The 25299-nt window shown below is 36.1% G+C and overlaps 1 protein-coding gene across 1 annotated transcript in view; it reads left to right on the top strand.

The window, feature by feature from the left end:
• Nucleotides 1-25299, top strand: part of NRG3 (neuregulin 3) — a gene marked incomplete at both ends in the record, with an annotated part of 343802 nt that overhangs the window by 140612 nt on the left and 177891 nt on the right. Inside the window, one exon of the mRNA XM_082286584.1 lies at nucleotides 1392-1521. Within this exon, the coding sequence (XP_082142710.1) occupies nucleotides 1392-1521 (130 nt within the window). The remainder of the gene's footprint in view (nucleotides 1-1391; nucleotides 1522-25299) is intronic.

Below are 25299 nucleotides of genomic sequence, written 5' to 3'. Positions count from 1 at the left end.
CTCTCTGGAGAGGAAAAACAAAAAAGTGTTGCATACAAAGAATAGGGCATGGATTTTCTTATTATTTTCACATCTATTTTATTAATCTTTTGTCATTTAGTCTTCATATAAGGAAAACTTGTAGTGGTGTTTTATTAAAAATATACTGAGAACAAAAAAAGGTTACTTTGAAAGATTTTTGGAATTATCTGAATTTTCTTGCAGAACTGTAGTTATGGGTGTCTTGCAGTTCAGTGTTTTGATTTTCAACTCTGGTGCTGAAAATTGGTGGATATTTACCTTGTTATGAGCAAAAAGCAAGTTAAAGTGTTTGTATAACTTTGAGTTTGCAAGGTTCTATGTCTATTGAACACTGCTTCCTTTCTTTGACAGCAGGCAACTTAACATTTTGTGACAGGCTGTATGGTATACAATGAAATGTTTTCTTACTATTTCAATATATATCAGATCCTGCAAAGTGGTTAGGAATTTAAACCTTTTGAATTAAGATTGAATATGAAGACTGAACCATGGCTCTGTGGAAATCATAATCTACTTTGAAAATCACACTTCATTAGACAAAAACCTTGTCTTAGTGAAGAAAATTAAAATATGTGTCAGTCAGGCATCTTCCTCTGAAAATTTCACTTTATTGTTGATTAATCCAACTGGATTGGAAAGGTTAAAGAGATTTATTAGAAGACAGGAATGATAGCTCACCCTGACATACTGTCAGCCTATTCCAAATCTAATTTTCTAACTAAATACTCCAAAGGTGCAGCCAACAGTTCTTCCTGTAACCAAGCCTTTAACTGTGTTTTGGGGGACCTATAGACACCTACAGATGATATATGTGAAATGACACACTCTCTGGTACATTGCTTGTGTTTAAGTTTTAGGCTGGTTTTTGTGACTGGTGAATCAAATTAGTATTGACATTGGCTATTTGGCTTTTTTTTCCTCTTATTGTAGCAGGGTTTATTTGGGTTTTTTGGGTTGATACTATATTATCTACTTTTGCTTGTTTTTTTAATGGAAAAATTTCCTATCTTATTTCAAACCGTGTTTTGGAGTGTTGATATGAGAATATTGTTCTTGTTACAGGATACAAAGTAGGTTTCTTTTCATTTTAGAAGGGAAATTTTGGAAATTGGAAGTAGTTGAGATTATACCACAAATTTGCTGCAGGCTAGTTTGTTTTTCTGAAGGTATTTTTTGCAAGCCTTTTAAGAATCCTGATTGCAAATAATACTGTGGTCACACAGAGGTTGCATGCCCTGTGCTTTCCATTTCTTTCAGTCTGTGTTTGATGTTACTGAGACCAGTATGATCACGTTTATTTAACATGTACTGTAAGAATATCCAATATTTATCCTTACAGCATTTCTTCTCTTTCCTTGTTTCCTCCACAGACACCACAACGTATTCCACGGAGCGATCTGAGCACTTTAAGCCATGCAAAGACAAGGACCTTGCATATTGTCTCAATGAAGGGGAATGCTTTGTGATAGAAACCTTAACGGGATCCCACAAACACTGCCGGTAAGTCATTTGCCAAGAAATTCCAAAAAAGTCCTCTGTCTGAGGGAGGAAGCATTAGGGAAGAAAAAATAAACATTCAGGAGTAGAATGTTGGAAAGCAATGGAATTTCTTCTCCAATCCGACTGCATCCCTCACAGCTGGTGGGTTTCTTACTAGTCTGTAATAATAACAGATAGAAATATGAAAATACAAGAAGTAACATTTTTTGATCTTTTCATAGGTAAGAAAAATCTTCAATATTCTATTTTCTAATGATACAAACATGTGAGGATTAATGTTTCATTTTCTTGGGTTTTTTACATGTAAGAGTCCTATATTCCCCTACACACCAGAAGCATTCCTTTATTTTGGGTACTCCAAGCAGAGTATTTGACAATAGCTATATGTACTGTTAATTGAGATAGGAAGGGCTAGCTGGTTTAGGTTTAAGTTTAATTACTGAAACATAAAATGGCCTGTAATACCCATCTGAACCTGTTATATAGCTGTTGTACCTTTTTATACTCCTGAACTTCTGCTATTATGCGAGGCCATCTGGAATGTATTGAAAAGAATATCAGAAAAGAAAACCAGATTACTCATTATTATTATTATTACTACTTTATTATTATTATTAAGCTTTAGTGGTAGTAAAAACGTGCAATATGTAGAAGGAATACTGCAATATCTTCCTAAAGATGAGAATTTTAACATACCCACTAGACTCCCAATTATTTAAGCAATCTTTTAAACAGCAGTACAGGTTTCCATTTTGGACTACTTGTGATCTAATTTTCTCCTAAGATACTGGATATGGACTACAGAAGGTGTATCTAAGACACTCATATGCCTAAGTTTTAATCTGAACATCTAAATGTATGGATAACTCTAACATAAATAATAAAAAGTGTCGAGGACAGAAGATTTCCTGAAGGATTTGGGACTTGAGCTGCTAAATCCCACTAAAAGTAGAAAAAGAAAAAAAAAGTCACAAAATCACATGTGCCTGGCTTGAAAATGGAAATTTATTAAAGATTGATGAAATTCTGCTTATCATCAGAAGAATGTTTCCAAGATTTTCACTGTTTTATACAATACTGGTGATTTTTCCCATTCAGTTGTGTATGGTTCAGTGATCATTCATTTCCCTGCTTTATTTTATGTTTTTGTATGGCATGCTCAAATTAAATATTATGAGTCATTTATTGTGGAAAATTGATGTCTTTTTCTACTTCCATCATTATACTTCACAAGTATTTTTTTTTCTCAAAGCAGATGAGGTTTTCAGTCTTTCTTAGAAATGTCATGAGCTGTTAAGGGAGTTATATCACTCAAATATCTAAGTGTGTTCTGTGTGTCAGAATATTCAAACTGAACAAAAATTACTCAAAATAGCAGAGAAAAATGGATATATATGAGAATTTTTAATTTGGCTGGTAAATCTAGTGGCTAATTTCTTTGAACAGATTGGTTTTGTAAACTATGGATTACATTTAAAAAAATTTGCAGGAGATATCTCATAAGAGCTGTATTCTTTTTGTTTGTTTGACTTTCAGGATCCTTCCTATTGTCTGCCTTTGCCAAATTCTCATTTATTTCCTGTGATTCTGATAGTGCAGTCTGACTAATGGTTAGAAGCTTTTCCATCCAAGCTTTTCCCTGTTAATTCAACAGAATGTTGACTGTGCATTCTTTCCAGCAGAATGGAATTCTTTCATCACCTTCCTTGTAATTACCATTCCATAGGGAAGCACCCATATCTCTGTGAGGCTGTTGGCTCCCGTGTGTTTGAAGCTTTTTGTTACTTGTACAAGTTCTGGACTCTGGCACATTCTCTGGGAATTAAACATCTGTTTTATGGTGGGTACTTTGAATGGTGCAACATCAAAAGACCTGGCAACAATGTTCACATAGCAAAACAGGACACATTTTAAAATTAAATGTGTGATTAGTTGTAACACTTTGTTTAGTTTTGTAGGGACCTTCGACACTGAAAGCAGCAACCAGTGCAGAATCACTTCTATACTGATATGTTTGTCAATAATGGAGAGAAACCTTTAAATTTGACCCTTAAATGCTGTATCTCTACCTTGGTAACAGACTGAATATGTCTTTGTCAGGGTCAGTGCTGTAATGAGTGGGTTGAAGGTGTTTTTCTGTCTGTAGCCTATAACAGTGCTCAGGAATAACAGCCAGAACGTACACATACAGAAAAATACAATATTGATGTACCTTACTTGTCCTCTATCTAGTAAAAAAGTAGTTTTTTACTGGGGTTATGGAATTCCCACTGCGGTCAAAAAGAGTCATTTGAATACAGAATTATGAAGACTTAAAATGGTACTTTGTTCTTAGAATCAGGCTGCATTGTATATTCTCATTGTGAGAGGGATTTTGCATCTGTTCTGGGAGCAGAGCACCAATTTACTGAAATGGGAATTTGCCATGTGGAACAGCTGCAGATAGAGGACCTTGATGGAGCAAAAAACTTCTATCCCACTTGGTCAGGTTTGAAGGGTATTAGTAGATGACATTCTTAGGGAGTTGTGCAGTTGTTCTTGTTGTGTGTACGTGTCTAAGGATAAATATGCTAGTTATAAAGGAAAAAAAAAGAGATTTGATAGCAATTAATAAATATTTGAGTTACACCCCTTACCTCTTCTGTATCCTCATGACCATCCTGGCAATCCCAGCTAGCTTAACTGGCAGCTCAGGCACCTTTCTGAGCTAATAAAATCCATCGTGCTGTTGTTGGAAAGTTGACACATGTCCATCTTCTGCCTCCAGCTGTCAGTGCTGACATTGGCACCAGGATGTTGTAGAGCACTGGCTCTGACTCGTTCCTGGTTTGTGGGATTCCTTCCCTGCTTTCTTTGAATCCATAACTGTGGAGAGTGGGACTAAGGTGCACCCTTGGCCAAGGGCAGGGGAGAGGCTGTGTTGCAGGAGACCCCTGGGAACGCAGGAAATGAGGAGGTCAGAAGGAGCCCTGATCATGCATCTTTCATTCCTGTTCACTACAGAGGAGGTGTCCTGAAGTCACAGGATTTTTAACTTTTAAAAAAAAATTAATTTTTTTTTTCTAAATTTAATTCAAATTATATAATTCAATTTTTATTCAAACTTCTACATTTTACTGTTTCTTGGTGAAAAATTGCCTGGGATGTAAACTGGCAAGAGCTCTCCGGCATGGTTAGGTAACACACAAGACACACTGGATGTTTTGTGCTATTTTAAAGCTGTGACTTCAGTGTTTATTTTTGTGAATGGTTTAACATGAGCTTGTTTTAAGGATAGGGTGGGTAGGTCATCAGTAGGGAAACTTCATATTTAGCTTCTCCATATGCTTAAATTTTTTCAGTGTTGCCACCTTGAGAATTTAAGCTGAATGGCGAGGGTGCCTTAATGTGTAATTTACACAAAACAGATCAAGTACAAAGTCAACACTGACACATCAGCGTTTAACGGGGTATTACGTAACCCAGGCTTTAAAAAGACCTGTTCAGGTTTTCTTAGTACAATTTTATTTAAAAGACCCCCCTCTCAAGTCATTCTGGTTTTTGTTAGAGTTTGGTTTGTGGGGTTGTGGTTTTTTGGGCATTTTTTGTGACTCATTCTACATTATATTTTTTTCCTTTTTATTCCCTGTGTTTTCTTTAGATAACCCATTTAAAACTGGAAAACACTGGATGTATAAGTGGCTAAAACTTTTGAGGGGAGAAGAGGATTGTGCTTTTAAATTTCTCCTCTGAAAGAAGCCATTAAGGCTATTGTGTATGCACAGGAAGTGTTGGCATGGGCAATGAACTCGGATGTACTCTTGATAGATTTGAGTATGTTGGATGAGATATTCCTTTCATCCTGTCTTCCTGTCCTTCCTGTCTCCTTCATGAAGCAAGCAACAGAAAGCCTGAATAAGTTTTCTAACAATGGAGAACAAAAGAATAGACTCACAAATGTACAGTAAACAAAACATCATTTCCAGTTGACCAAACTACAGCAGGTTATACGTCAGCATCCGAAGTGTGCTACTGTGGTTACAATCCCAGAGCTTTCAGATTTCATTGGACAATGTGGTTTTGATGCATTCGTGCTGTTCTGGTGAATTTTGAGCTTGGTGATCTTGCTTATTTTTATGCATAAATTTTCCATTTTTACATTCAGTTGATTAAAAAATTGTACCAGCATTTCTCAGCTTTGTTTAAAATCTGTCATGAGACCAGAAGGATTGAATCCCCATTTAATGAAAATCCAGTTTGGATAAATGTTTATATACTGTCAGGTTTTATTGTCAGTCTTCTGCATAATAGTAGCTGTAATCCAGGCATAGCCCTTGCTGTCAGCAAAAGCAGGAGAAAAGGATCAAACAGATGGGACTTTAGAACAGTTCTGAGTGTGGCATATGATACGTGCACTTAACCATAAGTTAAAAATCTAAAAAGCTAAGAATATAATTCCCCTGATTTAGTTACATGGCTTGTTTTCTAGGCTTTGGCAGTCTGACCTAGGTGTTTTAAAATACCAGCTACTCCATTTTGTGCGTTCCCCCATCTTGTATTTTGCTGACACTTTTCCAGAACACTTCCAACATGTAAATAAAGCAAGCCCAGGAAGTTATTCACTGTTGAATAGCATTGAATACATAAAAAAATTTCACTGATGTCACAATATTCCAAGAGTAGTTTCATCAAATTAATCCACTGTATTAAGATGACAATGTAACATATAGCTACAGACTTGGAGAAAGAAGTCTGTGCTTGGAATTTGGGATATTTTCCATGTCAAGGGCAATCAGCAGAGCTCCTGTTGTGGAAATTATTGTCTTATGAGCATTGCTTGTAGCACATATCTAGATTACATTTGCATGGTTGCACACACCATTTTCTGGAATGCCTCCGCCTTTACTTTTGTGTTTACTTTGGAAAACCTGGAGTGAAGTTGAAATACAAAGTTAGGTATCTATAAGTTGTTTTTAAGCAGCTCTTTAGGAACTTTAATATAGATTGTATTTTTACTCCACCCCCTGTGTATTCAGCACTGCTATCACAGGCTGGGGTTGCTTTCAGCACCATGATTGCTTCTGTAGCTCAAATGGAATGGCTGGTGTGCCTCAAGTATTGTGACTGTGTGATCCTTTTCAAAACTCAACCTGTAAGAAGTCAGGAACCTGGAATTCTGGCCAAGAAGTCCATTACAGGGAGTGCACATCCCCAGGGTAGCATCAGCTTGCCCATGTTCATTTACTCAAGGTAGCACTAGTAAACAATAAATTAAAACCTTTATTGCCTTAAGTAATATTAATATAATCTACAATGTGACTGCTTCTCTCTTTTTTTATTGGAAACCATCATGCTTTTCCTGTATGATTTAGGTATTTTTTTTCTTCCTAAAACAAACAAACAGAAAATCCCCAAACAAATACCAAACCAGAAAACAGTCCCCAAACCCAAAGCATTTCTGTGCGTTCTCTTTCCATCTCCTGCCCCTTGAAATAATGGGAAGATGTTGGATGGCTTTGCTGTCACATACCTGGTTTCTTGTTTTAAACCTTTTCAGATATCAACTGTGAAGAAAAATGGTTTATAAACCTCAAGGTGAAATGTTGTAAAATCCAAGATACCTGTAAGACTCTTACTTGTTACCTTGGTATTCGTGTTACCTAGGTATCCTAAGTCTTTTCATATTATCCAATCTTACATAATTTTTATCATTTGGTCTGAAATTTTTTTGCATTCAACATATAAGCCTTTAGTTCTTTTAATTGGATGCAGTTGATCAGAATAAAAACTAAATTAATTGGTCCCAATACCAAATTTCACCTATATAAAATCAGTACTTTTTCAGTTATCCCCATTCTTTTGCTAACAGTCCTCTGAAATTAAGCCTCTTCAAATCTGATATTATGGTATAAGAATTCAATAAATAACAAACAGTTTTTTAAATGTAAATTGAGTCTTTTAGCATCCTCCCCAGATGCAGTAGTGCAGGAACATATTATATGATATTCACATGAAACACAAGAACATCTGATTCATGCTTTCATAATTTAACATTCAGAAGATAGAGGCTCTTGAGAAATGTTCTTGTCAAAGTACTTTAATTATTGATTAATTTTGGCAGTATCAACACTCCATTTTACAGTGCTTTTTATTTACACGTTTTCCCCTAGATTATTGCATGCAGCTTTTCCTGTAACTTCTGTGGTAGAAAATACTTTCAGCTTGCAGGATGCATATGCCAATTTAAGAGTCTTGTAAAATCCAGTTACTTTCAAATATCTGCAAAACTAAGTGTTTTAATGCAGCAGTGTAATAATTTGCATTTCAAATGCTATGACAGGTATTTCCCTTGATGTGTTTACAGAAGTTCACCCTTCAGCAGATGCTTGAGTTTTTGGGTACTGTGACAAACCTGTTTGTTATGGTTGTTGCTGTTCACATGGTATCATTCCTTCAAGCAGCTCTGAGCACCAGAGGTCACTGGCAAAACATCTATTATCCATTTATCCCTCCAAAACATCTTCTGAAAACAGTTTTGTGTTAGTCTTGTTGTTTGGGGGAGGATAAATTAATTTAACAGTAAAAAAAATACAGAATGAAACAAAGCTTTGTATTTAATGATAGCCTGTATTCACAGTATTTCAGATTTTGTTTGCTTTCTGCTGAGCACCTTAAGCTACATTTTCTAATGCTTTTCCTTTCAAAAAATTAATTTATTACTAACCAGTGTGAGTTCCTGGCTCCATTTCTGTCTTTTGAAGTCATGAAATTTACACACCTGCTTAAGGTTATGGTGAAGATGCATTTTTCCAGTGGGAACAATAAAGTAAAAGTCTAATACTGTCCAGATAAAATGCATGCCCAGATAATTAAATTACACTCCAATTTAACAATTTGCCTATGATTCATTCAATTTAAGCAAATACCCATAAAAGCAAAATATAGTTCTTAGTCCATTTTGTCTTGTTTGAAAGCTTATTCAAATTGATATTTTTGAAAGAGCTTGAGGAAAAAGAGGAAATAAAAAAGACATTGTGTAGGTGTGCATCCAAAGTTAATGTTAAAGCTTAAGACAATGTTTTAAACCTGTGTCAACATGCAGTACTGAAAAAACATGGAATTAATTTCTCTTTCCCAGAATACTAAAGACTAATGTAAATTCATTTTCAGTTAAGGTAAAGTATAGGAAAACACAGTTACGGGCTTCACACATTCTCATGCCAATGTGGTTTTTTATTTTTTAAAGCCACACATCTGTAGTTCAGAGATAATAGCATCAAATGAAGCATTGTTAATTCTTTCATTTATGTATGTACAGAGTTAACTTCCCAGATGTAAGAGATATATATCCTTTTTTAGAACAACCAGTAATGTGAGTGAAACAAAAATATTTCTAGAAGCTTTAAGTAAACTGTCATCTCTTTCTGGAGTTCTGAAGGAGAAAGAGGCCAAATTCAGCTCCCTTTGGATTTGCAAGATCCCTTCAGCTGGTTAAATCAAGAGTTGGGCTATAACCTTGAATTTCAGTGGGGAGAAGTGAGAAATGTAGTTGCCAGCTCAGCAGCTTAAGTGGGGTATTAGGAAGCAGCACTGCAGTAGCATTTATTCCCATGTCTCAATATCAGGAATACTTAAAGCTGGTGGAGCTTTTCAGTTTTATCACCACCTTTTCTTGTGCCTACACGTGTTTCTGCAGCCATATCTTGCCACCATAGTTTAGCAAGGCATCCTGGTTTTATAGCACATTGCTGCTTGTAGAGATGAGTCAAATCCATTCTATACAAAATACAAACTTCTATTAAGAAAGTTGATCTGTAAATAGAATAAACTGCCTCTAAACTGCCTCCTGATTCCTAATTATAAAGGAAAATAAAGTTGTGTGACACACAGAAAGCTGTTACTCAGTACATGGTGTCTGAAACTAAATATAAGATGAGGAGGTATATCCTGAAAATTGGAAAACCACAAATTGATCGAGTCCTTCTACTGCAAAGGAATGTTCTGTCAAGTTATAAGAATTGGGGTTTCTTTTCCCCCCTTATTTTCCAAGACCCCAGTGGGAAAAGGTTTGTATGCCTTTCCTAGTACACACAAAGCATTGGTAGAAAAAGAAACCATTCCTTAAAATGTATGTGTGCAAATACTGATGGCATATATTGCATCTGTCTTGAAGCTAACATATGCAAATATTCTGCCATCAAACTCTGCTTTTAAATTAACTTGGAAATGGGTTAGGTTTGTTGTTGTTCTTACCTCCCTTAGGCAAGAAAGACTTTGTGAAGTGCATAATGCAGACATCTGAAATCTCTCATTTAAATTCTCATCCCTGCCAGTGTCTTAAGTACACTGAAAGCAATAGCATTTCCAATCTAATCCTATCTGCAGACATTCTCCCAGAAGATCTGCTGGAAAAAAAACCTCTCTAGAAGAAATAAGCTCTGGACAATTGAGTCCTTTAAATAGAAATATATGCCAACTATATCAAAATGCTAAATATCAGGACTTTAATCCTCCAGCACTCTAGATTCATCTCAATGAGAAGAACAAACGAACCCAACCACCTGTTTCCTCTATCCTTTACTGCTAAGAAAGCCCTTCCTGCTATCTCAAATAGGAAGAGGGGAAGTGAGGAAAAAATGTGTGGATCCTGTAATGTTATGGAAACTGGGGCATCTGAGATTAGACAGGCAGATAAACTGTTTTGTATGAGTTGTATTGAATAGATATATATTCTGGTTCTTATCCTGTACCCATTAATGTAGTGTTTAGGAGCAAATGGAGTGTTTGAATTTTAAACATATTCCTTGAAGTTATTCCAGTGCAGAGGGGTGAACTCTTCAGGCAACCTGCCAACAGTATAATAAGAAGCAGGTTTAGATAAAGTCTTTTCAGAGATAAGGCCAGAAGCTTATAATGAAACACCTTTTAGGCTGTGTTTGTGCCTCATCAGCCACTTTGTTAGGTAGAAAACTGCAGTTTTCACAAGAATTATGCAGTTGAAGAGCCACTGTCAGAAGCTTAGAGTAATAGCTGCACTCTTACTTGGATAAGCACACAAGTCTGAGGTCAAACTCCAGGAGCTTAAGATAGCTATAATATCCCAATGATACCTTGTTAATTAATTACATTCAAAGGAGATATGACAGGGGAATGCAAAGCCAGAGGTTGTCTCTGGAATTGCTTCTGGAAGGGAAGCATCTGCTGTAAAGCTATATAAGTTTATAAATTTTGCATCAGGTTCTGCATATTTTTTAGAAAAGAGCAGTACTTGGGCTTTTGGTGAATGTATATAATCTTTGCAGCAAGCATTTTTTCTGAACCTTTCCTGTCTTATGAGGCCTTATCCTGACTTCATGAGGCAGTTTTATTTTATTTTTTAAAAGCATCTTACAAAAAAAAAAAAAAAACCCAAAAAAAAACCCCCAGAAAATAATACTTTTTTGTTTGCTAGCTTATATTAAAAGTTTACAGAGGACGGGGGGGGGAAACATTTAGAATGAAATAAAGCCTCAATTTGATGTTACTGTTCTCAGGAAGATCCCCACAGACAGGCCACGTTCCTTTGGCCTCATTTCACACAGAAATATGTAGGTTGTTTCTCCCTGCCCTCCTTCTTTTTTGTTTTTTTGTTTTGCTAATTCTAAAAGTAGAAACTAGAATAATAAATACAATATCTACAGTGACAGGGGGCTGAAGTTGATGGGATCACTCTGGCAGACTCTTTGTTGTTTCAGAATGGAACTTTGCATGGGTGCTGCACTTGAGTCAGACTCGACTTTACTTCCGCCCTTCCTCTTTGTGTCCCTTTCTTTTCATTTCTCTTCTGTCTTTAGGTCCCCTCTAAAGCTGATCAGGTGATAGTGAGGTTCTGACTTTCAGGATCCACTCCCATCAGCAATTGGAAGGAGGGCAGTGTAAAGTCCACGTAAGATGGCCGTCCTGGCTGGGGCATTCCTAGTGTGGACTGCCTTCTGGAGGAGTTTTCCAGTTGCTGCTTAGACTTCTCACTGTGACTGGAGCTCTTAGTAGAGTTTATGAGGATGACCAAGTCCTAAAAATTGAGGGTTTTTGTTAACCTTATTAGGGAAATACTAGCAAAAGCCTGAAACAGACTTTAACCACCCATTCCCTTCAATAGGAAAAGCTTATTTCAAACATCATCTTGACAAATTCATAAGGAGAAGGTGGGTAAAGTACAAAAGGGTTTTGTTTGCTGGTTGAAGGGTATGGTTAAGGCAGCAGAATGACTGTGTGCTGATGGTCTTTGAGGACTCCAGAGGGAAAGATGGAGAATGAGAACTTTGCTAAGTTAGTATAGACAGAACATGGAAAAAGAAAATCATAATTTGGTGGATTGATAAACCAGCAACAATTAAATAAGACTAGCTGTCTAAATATAAAGATTTTTGTATTCAAGCACCATCATAGTCTTAGTGGACTGAGGAAAATTACATGGAAGGGAACGTTCATAATATGTGGTGCTACTTTCATGCTAAATTGCTGCTGTGTCCATGTGACTTGCTAACTCAAAAACAGTGCAGAAAACATTGGGACTTTATGTTGCTGCATTGTACAGGGTCTACATAATTTTTTTGCCTTATTTAGAACAATGGTCCTTTTCTTTTGTAAAGCATTCAGCGTGTTACAAAAGCTATCAGCTCTATGCACTAAATCAGTTCCTATTAGGGAGCAGCAGCAGAACTTGGTGCTGTAGCTGCTCTGGCAGTGGCTATGGGAGATACTGATCTTGTGTGATACAGAAAGGCTTTGCCAAAATGGACTCAAAAAGCAGAGCATTGTTTCCATGTTGCGGTATTGGTTCCAATTATACAAGATGTTGACTAAAAGGACTGTAGTAGTTTTGCTTTTCTCTGTTACTTTGGCCATTTTGATCATTCCTTTTGGGAAAGAGATGTTTGTCTGTGGGTTTCTGTAGATAAATACTACGGGGTTTATTAATTGTTTTTAGGAGTGGGGCTGAGGGTTTACCTCTGTACATTGGAACTTTAAAATTGTCTTGGAACCAGGAATCTCTAACTTAGCAAAACAAATTTCTGTCAAAAAACATTCATTTCCTGAAATTCAGGAAGGAAACAGCAGCAACAACTAGAATTTTGTGTGTTTTTTTTTGTATATACAGCTAAAAACATCCCAAAGCAAGAAGCAAAGATGCTCTCTTTGGGAAAGAATTATCAACTTCTTGTAGCAGTGGTTTTAAAATGCTCACTCATGTAAATCCCTGAACATTCTGTGTTTGAATAATAATAATTTACAGCAGTGAAAGTGTTTGGTACACTGCACTCACTATAAAGATTTTTATATCTACCTCAATTTTGCAAGTAGTGCACAGTAGAATATTTCCTAATAGAAGAAAATGGATGAGATAGTGGCAATATATGCAACATGTTAGCAAAAAATAGACTGTATGAATTTTAAATAAAGTACAAAGTTAATTCATTATGCATGATGGATAACTATAATATTTGCCGGGATGAAATTTCTAGTAAATCTTATTATATGCTGAATTTTGGGCATCAAGATGATTGTGCTCTTGTCCAGAGTGACTTGCTTTCTTTGTGCAGTTTGATTTTTCTCATGATGTAAACATAAATCAGAAAACAAGATGCTGCATATTGACAGAACTGGAAGCAATTTTTTTTTTTTTTTTTTTTAACATTGTTGCAGAATTATCTCAAATGGTGGGGTTTGTTGGGCTAGATAAAAGGAAGACTGTGTCTGTAGCTGCATCTGGTAATTTTTTCATGGTTTTCAAAGTTTCTGTGTTCTGGATTTTGTTTTCCCACAGTTATTTTCAATAATCGGTAATCGCACCACACATTTGATGCAACCACACAGATCACAGGTCTGTCTTGGTTGTCCCAAGTGCATTCATTCAGTTTGAATGTTCATTTTGGCTTGCTTGTCTGGCATTTTGTCATCGATGTCTAGCAGTAATCTGAGGCTCACCACAGCATAAACAGAGTTGCTCTTAATCTTTTAATGATTTGTTCAGTTAAAATCCCTTTCTGAACTACATCCTGGCAGTGTCTCCTTAGAGCCGTAGTGTCCCCAGGGTCTTATTGGGAAAATGGTCACTGTAACCCAGACATTGTAGTTTCACCCCGAAATGCTTCTCATCCTGAGTTCATGCTGCATAGCAGGGAAGAGTGTTCTGCTCCTCTCTTGGCAGAAGTCCTTGTTGGGCAAAAGTATTTTCTCCAGCAGAGAATGTTAATCAAGATTGTCACTCCTGCCCCTCTGTCAAACAAAGGGCTTTTACTGTGTGAGCTCGAAGCTCTGACTGGCACAAAAGGTGTGTTCCCCCAGTCATCTGTGATCATTCCTGTTGGGCTAACAGGCTGTCCAAGCATGAGAAAGCTGACATTAAAAATAATGCCAATCTGACATAAATTCTTAGGTAGGGGTTATAGTGCTTAATCATTTGCTGAGCACCATAATTATGAAATTATGTTGGAGATTAGCTGCTGATCTTTGTCCTGCATATCAAAAATGGTTAAGCTCTCTGAAAATATAATTGCAAAGCCAATAACTGAGAAAAAAGAATATGGTAAGTGAAGACAGTGTAGCACTAAGGAATAAAACAATGTATATATTTATTTAAAATAACAAAGTTAGATATATATATATAGGTGTATATATATTTACACACACATATGCATTTATATATGTCTATGAAAGGGGTCACTCTCAGCTAGTCCATGATAAGTAGCAAATGACAGACTTTTGCAGTCGCAACAACTTGGAAAAATCATTGTTACTTAATAGGGAGGTAACTTATGTTCAGGTTTTAATTTTTAAATACACACGCGTATCTTTAGAGTGTCGGATTCTTATATAGAAAGGGTTTTTTGTAGTGATGTAACCAGAAGCCATTACAGGGGAAAGTAAGAACGGATAAAATTGACTGTGATCAAGTGGGGATGATAAAGGGTTCTTCTCTTAAATTTTCTCCTGTTACTGCTATAATTTATTTTTGCTTAGGGATTAGGTGGTGTAACCTGAAAAGAATTATCATGGTAATTCTGGGACACAATTTTTTAGGTGTAGAGAGAACTGCAGCATTACATGACAGAACAAGCTTACATCATTTGGAAGAAAACATGGATTCATGCTTAATGAATCATGGTTCACAAAAGGATCAGAGTTACATAATTATGTAGTAGAAAAGAAAAACTACAATCTCAGCCTTTTGCTACATGAAAATGTTTGCTCAGTAGCCAGGAAGAAGGCTTAGTGTCTGTAAGTGGGCAAAATTCCAGATAAGCTTTTCCAATACTGCTTGCCTTGAAATTCAGCTATTCCTCTATAGGAAAAACCAGCAAGATGTAGTACCTATCAGTTGTTTTCACTAGCCTAATCTGTTGACATTTCTGATAACAGGCAAGTAATATGTGGAAAACAAATGTAAAGTTTTTTCCCCTTTGTAAATGAAATGTAAAATGTGGCCTTTATAGACTAAGTATTTTACAATCTATAGAACTGTTAAAAACCTGACTTGAGTGAGTCCTCAGTCAGAAGCTTATAATTTACCATTGTATTTTTCCTATTAATTACTGACACGTGCCAGCTTTTGCAAGTCTCTTTAATGCTTTATTAGTGTTTTGTGGTGAATAAGGAGATTGACATATTTTTCTTCAGCATCATCCTTACAGCATAGATGTTAGTTTTCATTATGTTTCTGTTAAACAATAGTGTCAATAAATATCTTTAGTATAACCTAAAAAGCCTGGATGCAAGTTCTATTCTCCTTTCAATTTATACTCAGCTGGAATAACAGGGAGGTCTAATAGTCATATGAAAAATTTACAATTATGAATCCTAAAATGATTAGGCAGTTTGTATGTAGATAATAGAAACTGTGTTATCCTTTATAATAATTAGGTACTTGATTGTTATTCATGTTTTAAAGGTGTACAAGTGTAAAAATGAAAGTATATCCATTTTCTTACAAAGATATTCTGGGGTTGACATTGGGCTCTGTTTAATTGTGCTGGAGAACTCTGGAGCTGTCAAAATCCAGAGGAGCATTCCTGGGATATCTGTTAGAAGAACCTGTGGTATGCATTAAATCTCATTGTTTTGCTTCCTTCTTTTTAACAGTGACTTAATCCTAAATTTTTCAGAAATAGTCATCTGCTCCTAAAATAGGCAACAACTTTTAACCTCTACTGATTATTGACCAGATGACATTTATACTTTTTGTCTGTCCTCTTTTTGAATAGAGAGTCAAAGCTTATTTGGAACAGTTGTTTTGCCTTTTTAGCTGTCTTGGTATTTAGACTGCAGTAAATCTGAGACTTTGAACCCCTTTTGGTAGAAGTTTGCACTTGCCATGGGGGACATCTTGATCTCAGGGAATTTGTAGATCAAGAAAACAGTGTCACAGTCAGAGATTTCCATGTACTTCAACCTATCCTTGACTTCTCTGTGTGCTTAGAATACCTTTATGCTATAACACCTTCCTTATGAAATAGAACATTTTGTATTATTACCTCTCAAACACACATTTCCAGTGAGTTTGTAAAATGGGCTTGTTAATCAACACAATTGTGTTGAAAATTGATGATTGAAATGCATTTCAATTTTGTCTGATGGACAAAATTAGGAGGAGTCATCCAATATAGTTTTTGATAGCCAAGCTAATTATCTGTAGTTTGACCTGATAAATCATTATCAGATAGGTCTTTGCCTTGTGATGAGCTGGCTGTTGATTATTAAGGACCAAGGCCTCAGCAGGTCTGCTGGGGGAGCTGTCTGGTCTCTGTTGTCACACGAGGTGGAATGCACATGCTGCACTGCAGGTTGCTGCAATGATTACAGCTTCCTCTGATGTTACATTAATCTGAGCCTGATCAGTGTCTTAATACTATCTAATTACAGCAATAGCTAAATAAATAATGAGAAGTAGCTTTTAATGGAATAAATTCTCTATGTAAATGTATCACTCACTGCAATTTTGCCTACAATCTTATCTTAGACACTAATATTTTGGGAGTTTTCTTGTAGCCTGCTCCCATTTATCTGTTAGTTTCCTTTTCCATGTCTTATAAACCAGTATGTCAAACCAGCAAGGTCAGATGTAAATCTTCATGACTGGAGACTGCATTGTCTCTTGATTTTAGATTTTATAGATACTTCTATTACAGATATTATCTTCTTTTGCCTCCTGCTGGAACTGAATCCTTTGTGATTGCCATTTCGTTGTCTTAGATATGATCAAGCAAAAAAAGCATCCTTTATGCATATAAACAAACACCAAAACAATTTTCTGCTTTTGCACTTGTCTGTTTCAGGATCTGGTCTTAAGAACAAACAAATGAAAGCAGGGAAATGGCTCACTTATGGCCTCTTTTAAGCTCAAGAGGGTTTTTGTCAGGTTTTTTTGTTACAAATGAGATCAGTCCATTTAGAATGGTTTCGTTGAGCAGTGAATGTATTGCACGCCAGTGCTGGTTAGTCCTGGGTCAGTAGTGCTGAGAACATCCTTGCATTTATATTCCATTTAGTCCCACTTGGATTTGCTATACCAGGAGCATGAGTACTTGCTTCAGTTCAAGTGCCAGGATTCCACATTCCCAATTTCTCTGCATGGAATATTTTATCTTACACATGGTATTGTGATGCAGTAATGAAGGTGGAATTCTGCAGCCATGAACAGTTCCAACAGTAACTACTGAGCATTGGTGCCTATTATAAAACAGTACATAAACTAGTACAAACCAATATTTATGAAATACTCGTTTTCTGCTGCTGTCAACACGTACTAATTATTATTGCAACTATTCATTACTTGCAAATGGGCTTTTTGGATTTTATAGTAATTAAACCAAGATAATGGCTCTTTATATTCCCCTTGATAAATGATGATGAATTAGTAAACTTATCTCCTCACCTATTTCTCTTCCCTTTTTAATTTAAGATATTGCCTATGATTCTATGTTTCAATCTAGATTTGTATCTGCAAAGGAATTTCAAAGTACTGCCCTTAATTTTTACACAACTGCACAATTTCACATCAGTGTGCAAAGTCTTTAGTTTAGAAGTCATTTCAGGAATAGAACATTTATTTAAAGTAACAATTAGAACTATGAGCCATAAATATTGGCTAAAGCCAATGACTGAAAGCATGAAGTGCAGAATATATATAGAACAAAAAACTGTACATGCGGTTATGTAAACACATGAAATATATTAATTATTTAAAATATAGTTAAATATATTAGTCTTATCTTCTACTATGATATTGGCTTTCTTGGAAGTCAATGGAGAGAGCATCTGACTGACATATTTTATGGAAAACTCAAATCCACCTCATGAACAAGAGCAATTGTTAATGCAAAAGCAAATGGCATTTTTATTTTCAGTCATTTGACTAGAGAGAAACTTGCTGTGTCCAGGACAGACACTCCTGGAGAGCTGCAAAGGGCTGTCCAGTGGAAAGTGCATTTTGAGGATATTCTTTGGACTGTTTAGACTCCCATTAATGAAGTCTCAGGATACCATCTCTTTGCCGATATGCCCTCCCGAATAAACATAGTAATTACCGCTGTTAAAATAGCAAATACCACCTGAGCAGCAATCCTATAACCTCAGTTCAGGTTTCAAAACAGATAAGGAAAGTAAGTTTATCTTCAGGAATGGGGATCCAAAACAGTCATTCAGCACATTTGTCTATATTATGTCCCCTGATCTTCTGAAACCATCAGAAAAATTTCACTGGGGTGGGCTTCACAGTATTAATGACCCGAGAGGATAAATGATACCTGTTAAAGTTTTTAAAAGTCCAGGAATGGACAAACTGTGACAAAGACATAATAGAAACAATCAAGGAGGGCATTTTTCTTGGTCTGGTGTTAAATTTTGTAGTACTTACAAGCTTTCAGTGATTGGCTGCCATATTTTGAGGTGCAGAACTTGGATGCAATACCTAGCAAAAAGTTTTTGCTGGTTTAGCATTTCTGTAGATAGCATAAAGAAACAGTAAATGATAACCAATAAATGGCCAATGAAAAACAATGTGTTAAAATATATTGCATGTAAAAGCATTTCCCTTTTCTGAAGTACATATGTGGAGCAGCAGCAAGATCTCATATGTTGGAGAAAATTTCATCCAATAGTTCTATAGCCATCCAAAAGTGATCCAATTATTCTTTTTTATCACAATTTCTCTCTCCAGAGTTCGTTGTGTGAAAAGTAATTCCTAAATTTCAGACTCCAAATGCTATAGTGAAGTGACAACATAATTTCAGTAATTACTGAATGTCTTAACATGAAGAAAGAGATTAGGCTTTCCCGTGGTTCAATTGTTTCATTTGCATATGGCAAATGTTTTAATATTTTACTTTTTCTTAACAATAGGAAAAATGCTAAAGCAGATATTGTGAAAGATTGCTGGCAAAGTGCAATGTCTGTGTGCATGTGCATTTATGTGTCACAGAGCTGCTTTCTGAAAACGTGGGGCTCAAAGTAGCCCCTTTTGAAATGATCAGTTTAGGTGAAACCCCTGCAGACAATTCCATGTGCTCACTCCACATGTGCTATTTATACTCATGTTTTTATTTTCCTAGGTGGTTTTGTCCAAGCCTGCAAGCACCCTCTGTGCTATTGAAAAAATAATAATTTGATCTTGGTCCTTTGAGTCCAAAATCAATGCGTGCTCAGAAGAATCAAGCCTTGTCAATTATCAGGCTATCGAAGTGTACTTTTGGAAGATTTTTCATTGCAGGCACAATATTTCAGGATTGGATTTTGGATTTTTTTAAGAGAATTAGCAACTCAGGTAATTAAGGTTACATTAGACCAAATAAATGAGCTCTGAGACTGAAGTTAAAAGCTGAAAGTTTGTCAGCCTAATTACAACGAATTGTTGGTCTGACATACAAGGTTAACAGCAGCTAAAAGCTTAGAAGGGAAAAAATATCACTCAATCAATAGGGAAATCCTTTAAAGAATAGCTTTGCTGGGCTTGGGTACATGAGGGAAGCAGGGCACACACCAGAGGACAAAGAGAAATTTTGACTTGATATTTAAGAACCTTTAAAGATTATAAAAACCCCAAATGTACAAAATTTAATTAGAAGCTAATGATTTGGTGTTGTGGGGAGCTGAAGGGAGCAGAATTGGGAATGGCTTGTTTGAAATGACCTTGCTGTCAGGGTTTCACATAAGCTGTTAAGTGCATGCAAAGAACTGCCACAAAATCAATGAAATAAAACATTGCAGTGGTCCCGTATGGAAGTATAAATTACCATTTTAGTTTTCAATCAATAAGAAAACAGATATCCCTGAAGCAGTAAAACATGACCTGCACACAGATCTTCATTGCAGGACAAAAGAGAATGCAACAGATATCAGTAAAACTCTCATAGATGTTTTCAATAATAGTACTGGCTGTATAGAATAGGCAAAACAGCACTGATTCTGTGTAATAAACTGATCTGCTCCTGTCTGGCACTATCTGCTCCCAGATTAAAGAAACTATCTTCATAGCTTATCATTTTGCAAAGCTTTTTGACAGCTGGCTTTAGAATTTGCATTGGATGTCCTTGTTTTGTTTTGAAGTTTGTGGGTCTGGTCAGCATTTAAAAAAATGCCCTGAACAGGTGTCAGGATGATGCTGCCCAAAAAGCACTACAGAGGGAAATCAAGTAACACAGAATTTTATTGTAGGCCACAGTTTTACAAGTGTTTAGCCTTGATTGTTGCCATAAACTGTCAGTTTATGATGGTCTTTCATATCTGTTTGAACAAGTTGACTATTTCTGTTGATAAAGTACACTTACTACAGTAAAATCTGATTGCTTTTCAGTTTGAGTGTGAAAGTAAGGGACCTTGAAAATCTGACCCACTGATACCTTTAGTTAACTTCAAACCCTATTTTTAGGACAGTATTGAATAAGTTTGAATTGCTTTTGCCTGTGCTTCCAGATGGTCAGCACACAGTTTGAAATGTTTTAGTCACTTGGCTTATATTGAAAGGCTTCTCTAAGTACCCAGTGATTGGTTTTGACTAGAAGTAATTTAATGTCTGAATCACAACTACAGAGATCTGAAACTGAGCAGGATTTCTGCACGTGTCGTAAATTAAAACACCATTGTAGAATATTTGCTCATCCCATAAATTCTGTTTTCAAGATACCCACAGAGGCATAAAAAAATTAAGACAAAAGTTTTCAAATTTACTGACAGTCCTGATTAACTGGGGAGGTCCCAGCTGACTGGAAAGCTAAGTGGGGAGAAATTGTGGTGCTTGTGGTTGGCTGGAAGGACTTGGGGTCCTTATCCAGCTTCTACACTAAAATCAGGGGGGAAAACAGCTGATGTGTGTAGGACCAGTTCTACCATCAGAGGCTGTCACACACAGCTGCAGCTGCTGCAGTGTGCACAGAATCGAGCCCCTAGCACAGGTGGTTCAGTTCAGTGACAGCAGCTCAATGGAGTGATGGAATCAATAGTTCTCTGCTCATGTTAAACCAGTGAGAAAACATTTGTGATAGGGGTGCAGGACCTCCGAAGGACTGGCTCATTAGCAGGACAAGGGGTCTCAGTGAAATCGTTTAGGTAAATAGGGCTTTGTGGGTCATTAACAGGCTCCTAGTTCTGTACTGTATGCTTACTTATGTATTATAAAGCACGACATCCATATGAATTTTTTCACTGAATTTCAGATTTGAATGAAACCAGAATGAAAATAAATGCAAGTTATTTCCATTTATCTGATTTTTGCAGCAATTCTATCCAACTGACGAGTTAGCATAATTTCTTTCCTGAGACACAAATCTGTCCAAATGAAACAAATCAGTCATAAACTCACTGGAGGGTTCAGTGTGTCTCTTCCTGACTTTATGACAAAGCTCAAAACAAAATGACAAAGATGCATGTGACTTCATATCCTGGAACTCTACCTATAAAGGTTGTTCCTATAATGGGATCATGTGAACTCTTTTTTCTGAGAGTAAAAAAGTCCTTGAGGGAACTTCATGTGCGCATTTTTGAAAATTGTATCTTTGCATGGCAGAATAAATCTTATGTGATTTTACTGTGAGCTGATTTTGCCAAATTAACACTATGTGATAATCCTAGCATGTAGTTTATGGTGCTAAATTCTTCCCATCTTCCTTGCTAGGACAAAACAAGGTACCCCTTTCCCCAGCATGTTATGTATGGGGAAAAAAAAAGAACAGATAAATAATTGGAGAAACAAAGTAGAAATTTTATGGAGTAATTTGCAAACCCTGAAGTGAGTTTTCTTTTTATGTTACTGATTTTATGATTACTCCTTCAGTATCTTTTATCAATTTGCTATCAATATTCACAACAGTGTATTCTTGTGTATTTAAAATACGGCTTGAGTTTAGGTTGGAATTGATATTTAAAAGGAATATAATGTTAATTATAGAAAAAGAGCCTTTTTAAAAAATGAAGCTAAAATAATGAGAATTATCTCCTTTTCTGTTTACATTCAGTGTCCTGTTAGTTTTGTATCTTTAGCTTTTAGTATTTCTACCTGGAAAAATACCAGCAATGTACCACAAAAACCATAGAACACAAAGTTAGTAATTGCATTTTGCTGTATTTCTGTGTATGAAGATAGCTTTCATGTTTCAGATGTGAGTTTTTTTCTCCAGTTTTTCATACCTGTTGAGAAGTATTCCATCTCCTCTCTGGAATGGTATTAACAACTGTGGTTTAGAAGGTAATTTTGTACATGTTACTGGCAAATATGTGATTTTGCTACCCTTCTCAAGCAACCCTCTTGTGTCCTATGCATGGTAACTTTTATTATCTAACCTTGTCAACTAATTTCTAAGGCTCGATGTGCCAGTGATACACAGCCATATACATCTGATGCCAAGAAGTTTCTAAACCCCTTTTTCCATTAATCTTCATAACTGCAGTGATTTTCTGCAATTAATAGAGTGACTGAGAGACAAAAATCCAATCTACAGTTACAGAACACTTCAGTAAGTTAAATGTATGCAGTTGGTCGAGTAAGTATTTAAACAGCTGCTAATAAAATCTCAGGTCCATTGGGAATTACCTTTGTTAACACATGGATATATTGAACTTTAGAAAAGGATGAACTTCGTGCTTTTCTTTAAAAAGCAAAAAGAAACAGAGGTGGAAATTGCATATCAATTTAGTCAGAATATTGGGAGGCTGGACATGAATATATTTTATAGGTAGGTATTTACCTCCTTTTTTGAGCTTTATCTCTCAGATTTTATCTTAAAAATTGACACAGCTAGCAAGTGTTCATACAAAATGTCAATACTCGTGAAAATACTCCTGCAAAACCTCTCCTCCGATTGTAGGATCAATTGCTTGGTCTTCATTAACACAAAAAAAAATAGAAATGGAGGAGTGAGCAGGAGGGATTCACATTAGAGCAGAGAACAAGTTTATCCATTTATCGAAATTCCATTAGGTTGAAGCTTGAGAATAAAGAAACTTTCTTGTCAGTAGTTGCAAAAAACTTTTGTCTTCATGAAGAGGTTAAAATAACACTAGCTGGTTTTCAGGCCATGCACAGTGTTGAATCTCTCTCCTAAACAATACCAGTCTCTTTGTGCAGGTGTGTTCACAAGAAGTTCTCAGCACTCATGGCCAGTGCATGCTGTGGCATTCCCCTAAAAACAATGAAAGGTTCCACTTTCCATAAATGTGTAGCAGAACTGTTTCTGCCTTCTGAAATTGTAAAAGAATCACACATCAGGTTTCTAGGTTGGGAGCATAAGATTGCCATACAGGCTTGACCCTGTCTTTATTCAATGGCATGTCTCTAGAGATTGGAAAAATCATTTGTTGTAAAAAGTAGAGGTATGAGGGAAGTGTTAGGAGGTGTCAGAAACAGTTTGCAGCTTTTCCTTGGCAGCAGAGCTTTTCTGGGGAACTTGTACAGTCTGTTCTGTCCTTTTTTTCTGCAGTCAAATAAGTTCTCCCTTTGCCTAAGGAGATTTTCTACTATTTTTGTTATGTTTGTAAAATTAAATAATTCTTCTGTATAAATTGCTATTATTTAATTTCAGTTACTAATTCCAAAATCATACTGTTTTAATGCTTCCAACTCTACTTCCTTAACAGCCCCACCTGAATCTCCCAAGGAAACATAATAATCCTTATAATAGACAGATTTGTATCAATGTTGTTTCTTTAGATACACATCAGGTAATCTGGTTTTAAAGCCAAATGCTCTGAGAGGATAACAAGGGATTTGACCATTGCATTCTCAGTCTCTAATCCAGGTCTTTGTCAATTAGCAAGGTAGATGCAGTGCATCTAAACTGATTTTCCTATTAGTTGTTTAATCTATGACTTTTAGGTCAAAGGAAGCCTAGATGAGCTTTTGGTTACGAAAATCTATTGCCAATAACAAGAAAAGGGGACACAATTTTTAATATTTGCCTGATTTCAAACCTAACACTCAAAATAGGAGCAGGGGGAGACGCTCATTGAGCAGCTTTCCACCTAAGGTATTAAGATTAATTTTAGGTTCTTATGGACAAATTAAAGATGATAATTTTTCTTCAGGGAAACAAGCAAGTGAGCACGAAGAATGAGATGCCCGTGTGAGAATGAGGATTCTTCTTGTGCTCCTGGTGGGAGTAGTATTGTAAAATACAGCAGTATTTTAAAATGGAACAAATTCCCCTTTAAACCTAACAATTATAAAACCTCTATCAATGTGGTATTTTTATGCTCCATTTTTATTTGATGCAAGATATAAAACTACTTACATACTATAGTTTTCTGAGTGTATATATGTGTTTCACAGGCATATCTGTGTGGAGTAAGAAGTAAAAGGAAACTGAGGTCAAACATCTGGCATTATATGCAGCAGTTATTTCTGACACAGGGTTTTGTCTGTGTAGAAAACACTTGTGGAGAGGAGTACAGTGAGACAGTGTCATCCAGGGGTAGTACTGTTTAGTTTGTTGAAAAGAAAAAACTTTATTTTTTCAATGGCCTTTCTTGGAAAAAAAAATACAGTATGTGTATCTAATTTGAGGCAAATTTACATTTACTTTGATTTTTTCCCTTGTTATTCTTTGAGCACTCAGACACATTGACAACTGATGAGCACATAGGACTCCTGGGTTTTATTTCCTCCTCTAGCTCCTAAAGAAATCTAGCCTTTATTACTAATTTAATCTCTTACTCTCTTTGTAAAACAGTACTGGGGTTTCAAAAAATGAAACAGAAAGAAGTGCTAGTAAATTTGAGAGCACAATTTGTTTGAAATTGAGTTCTAACTCTGTATAGTCTAAAATGAATCTTAGAAATTTCGGTTCTATAGTCCAAAAATTATTAAGCTAAGATGTCTCAGTATGACATATGAGATCATTGGATGGTTACAGAGCAAGTATTCAAGAAAAATTGAAAATGGAAATCAATTGAGTATTTGTGTAAGTTCCTACACGTGGTTTGTCTTACATCACTGAAAATACCATGTGTTTAAAGGTAGTTTGCACTTCTTTACTTGACTGAATCCAGCACCTTCCCAGAGTCATTCTACTTTGGAGCATTAGAGAGTTTTTTCTCAAAGGCAGAGTCCAACCCCTGATGCTGTTTACGTGGAGGGAGGAATTTTTCAGAGCCCTGCACAGCTTCCTGCCTGTGCTGGGTTTACACTAAATATGTCTGGCAGAAAAGAGTGTTTACTCATAATGACCAACATAATCCTTTCTGCACAAGATATTTTAGGAAAACATAGCTCTTTATTACTTGGTAGGATTAGATTTCATTAATTTCCTTTGCATGAGTGATGGAAGAAATACC

This window comes from Coloeus monedula, assembly GCF_965178545.1.
Source record: "Coloeus monedula genome assembly, chromosome: 8".
NCBI classification, from domain to species: Eukaryota; Metazoa; Chordata; class Aves; order Passeriformes; family Corvidae; genus Coloeus; species Coloeus monedula.
The sequence above is the reverse complement of the archived record's forward strand: the minus strand, read 5'-3'. Positions and strand labels throughout refer to the sequence as shown.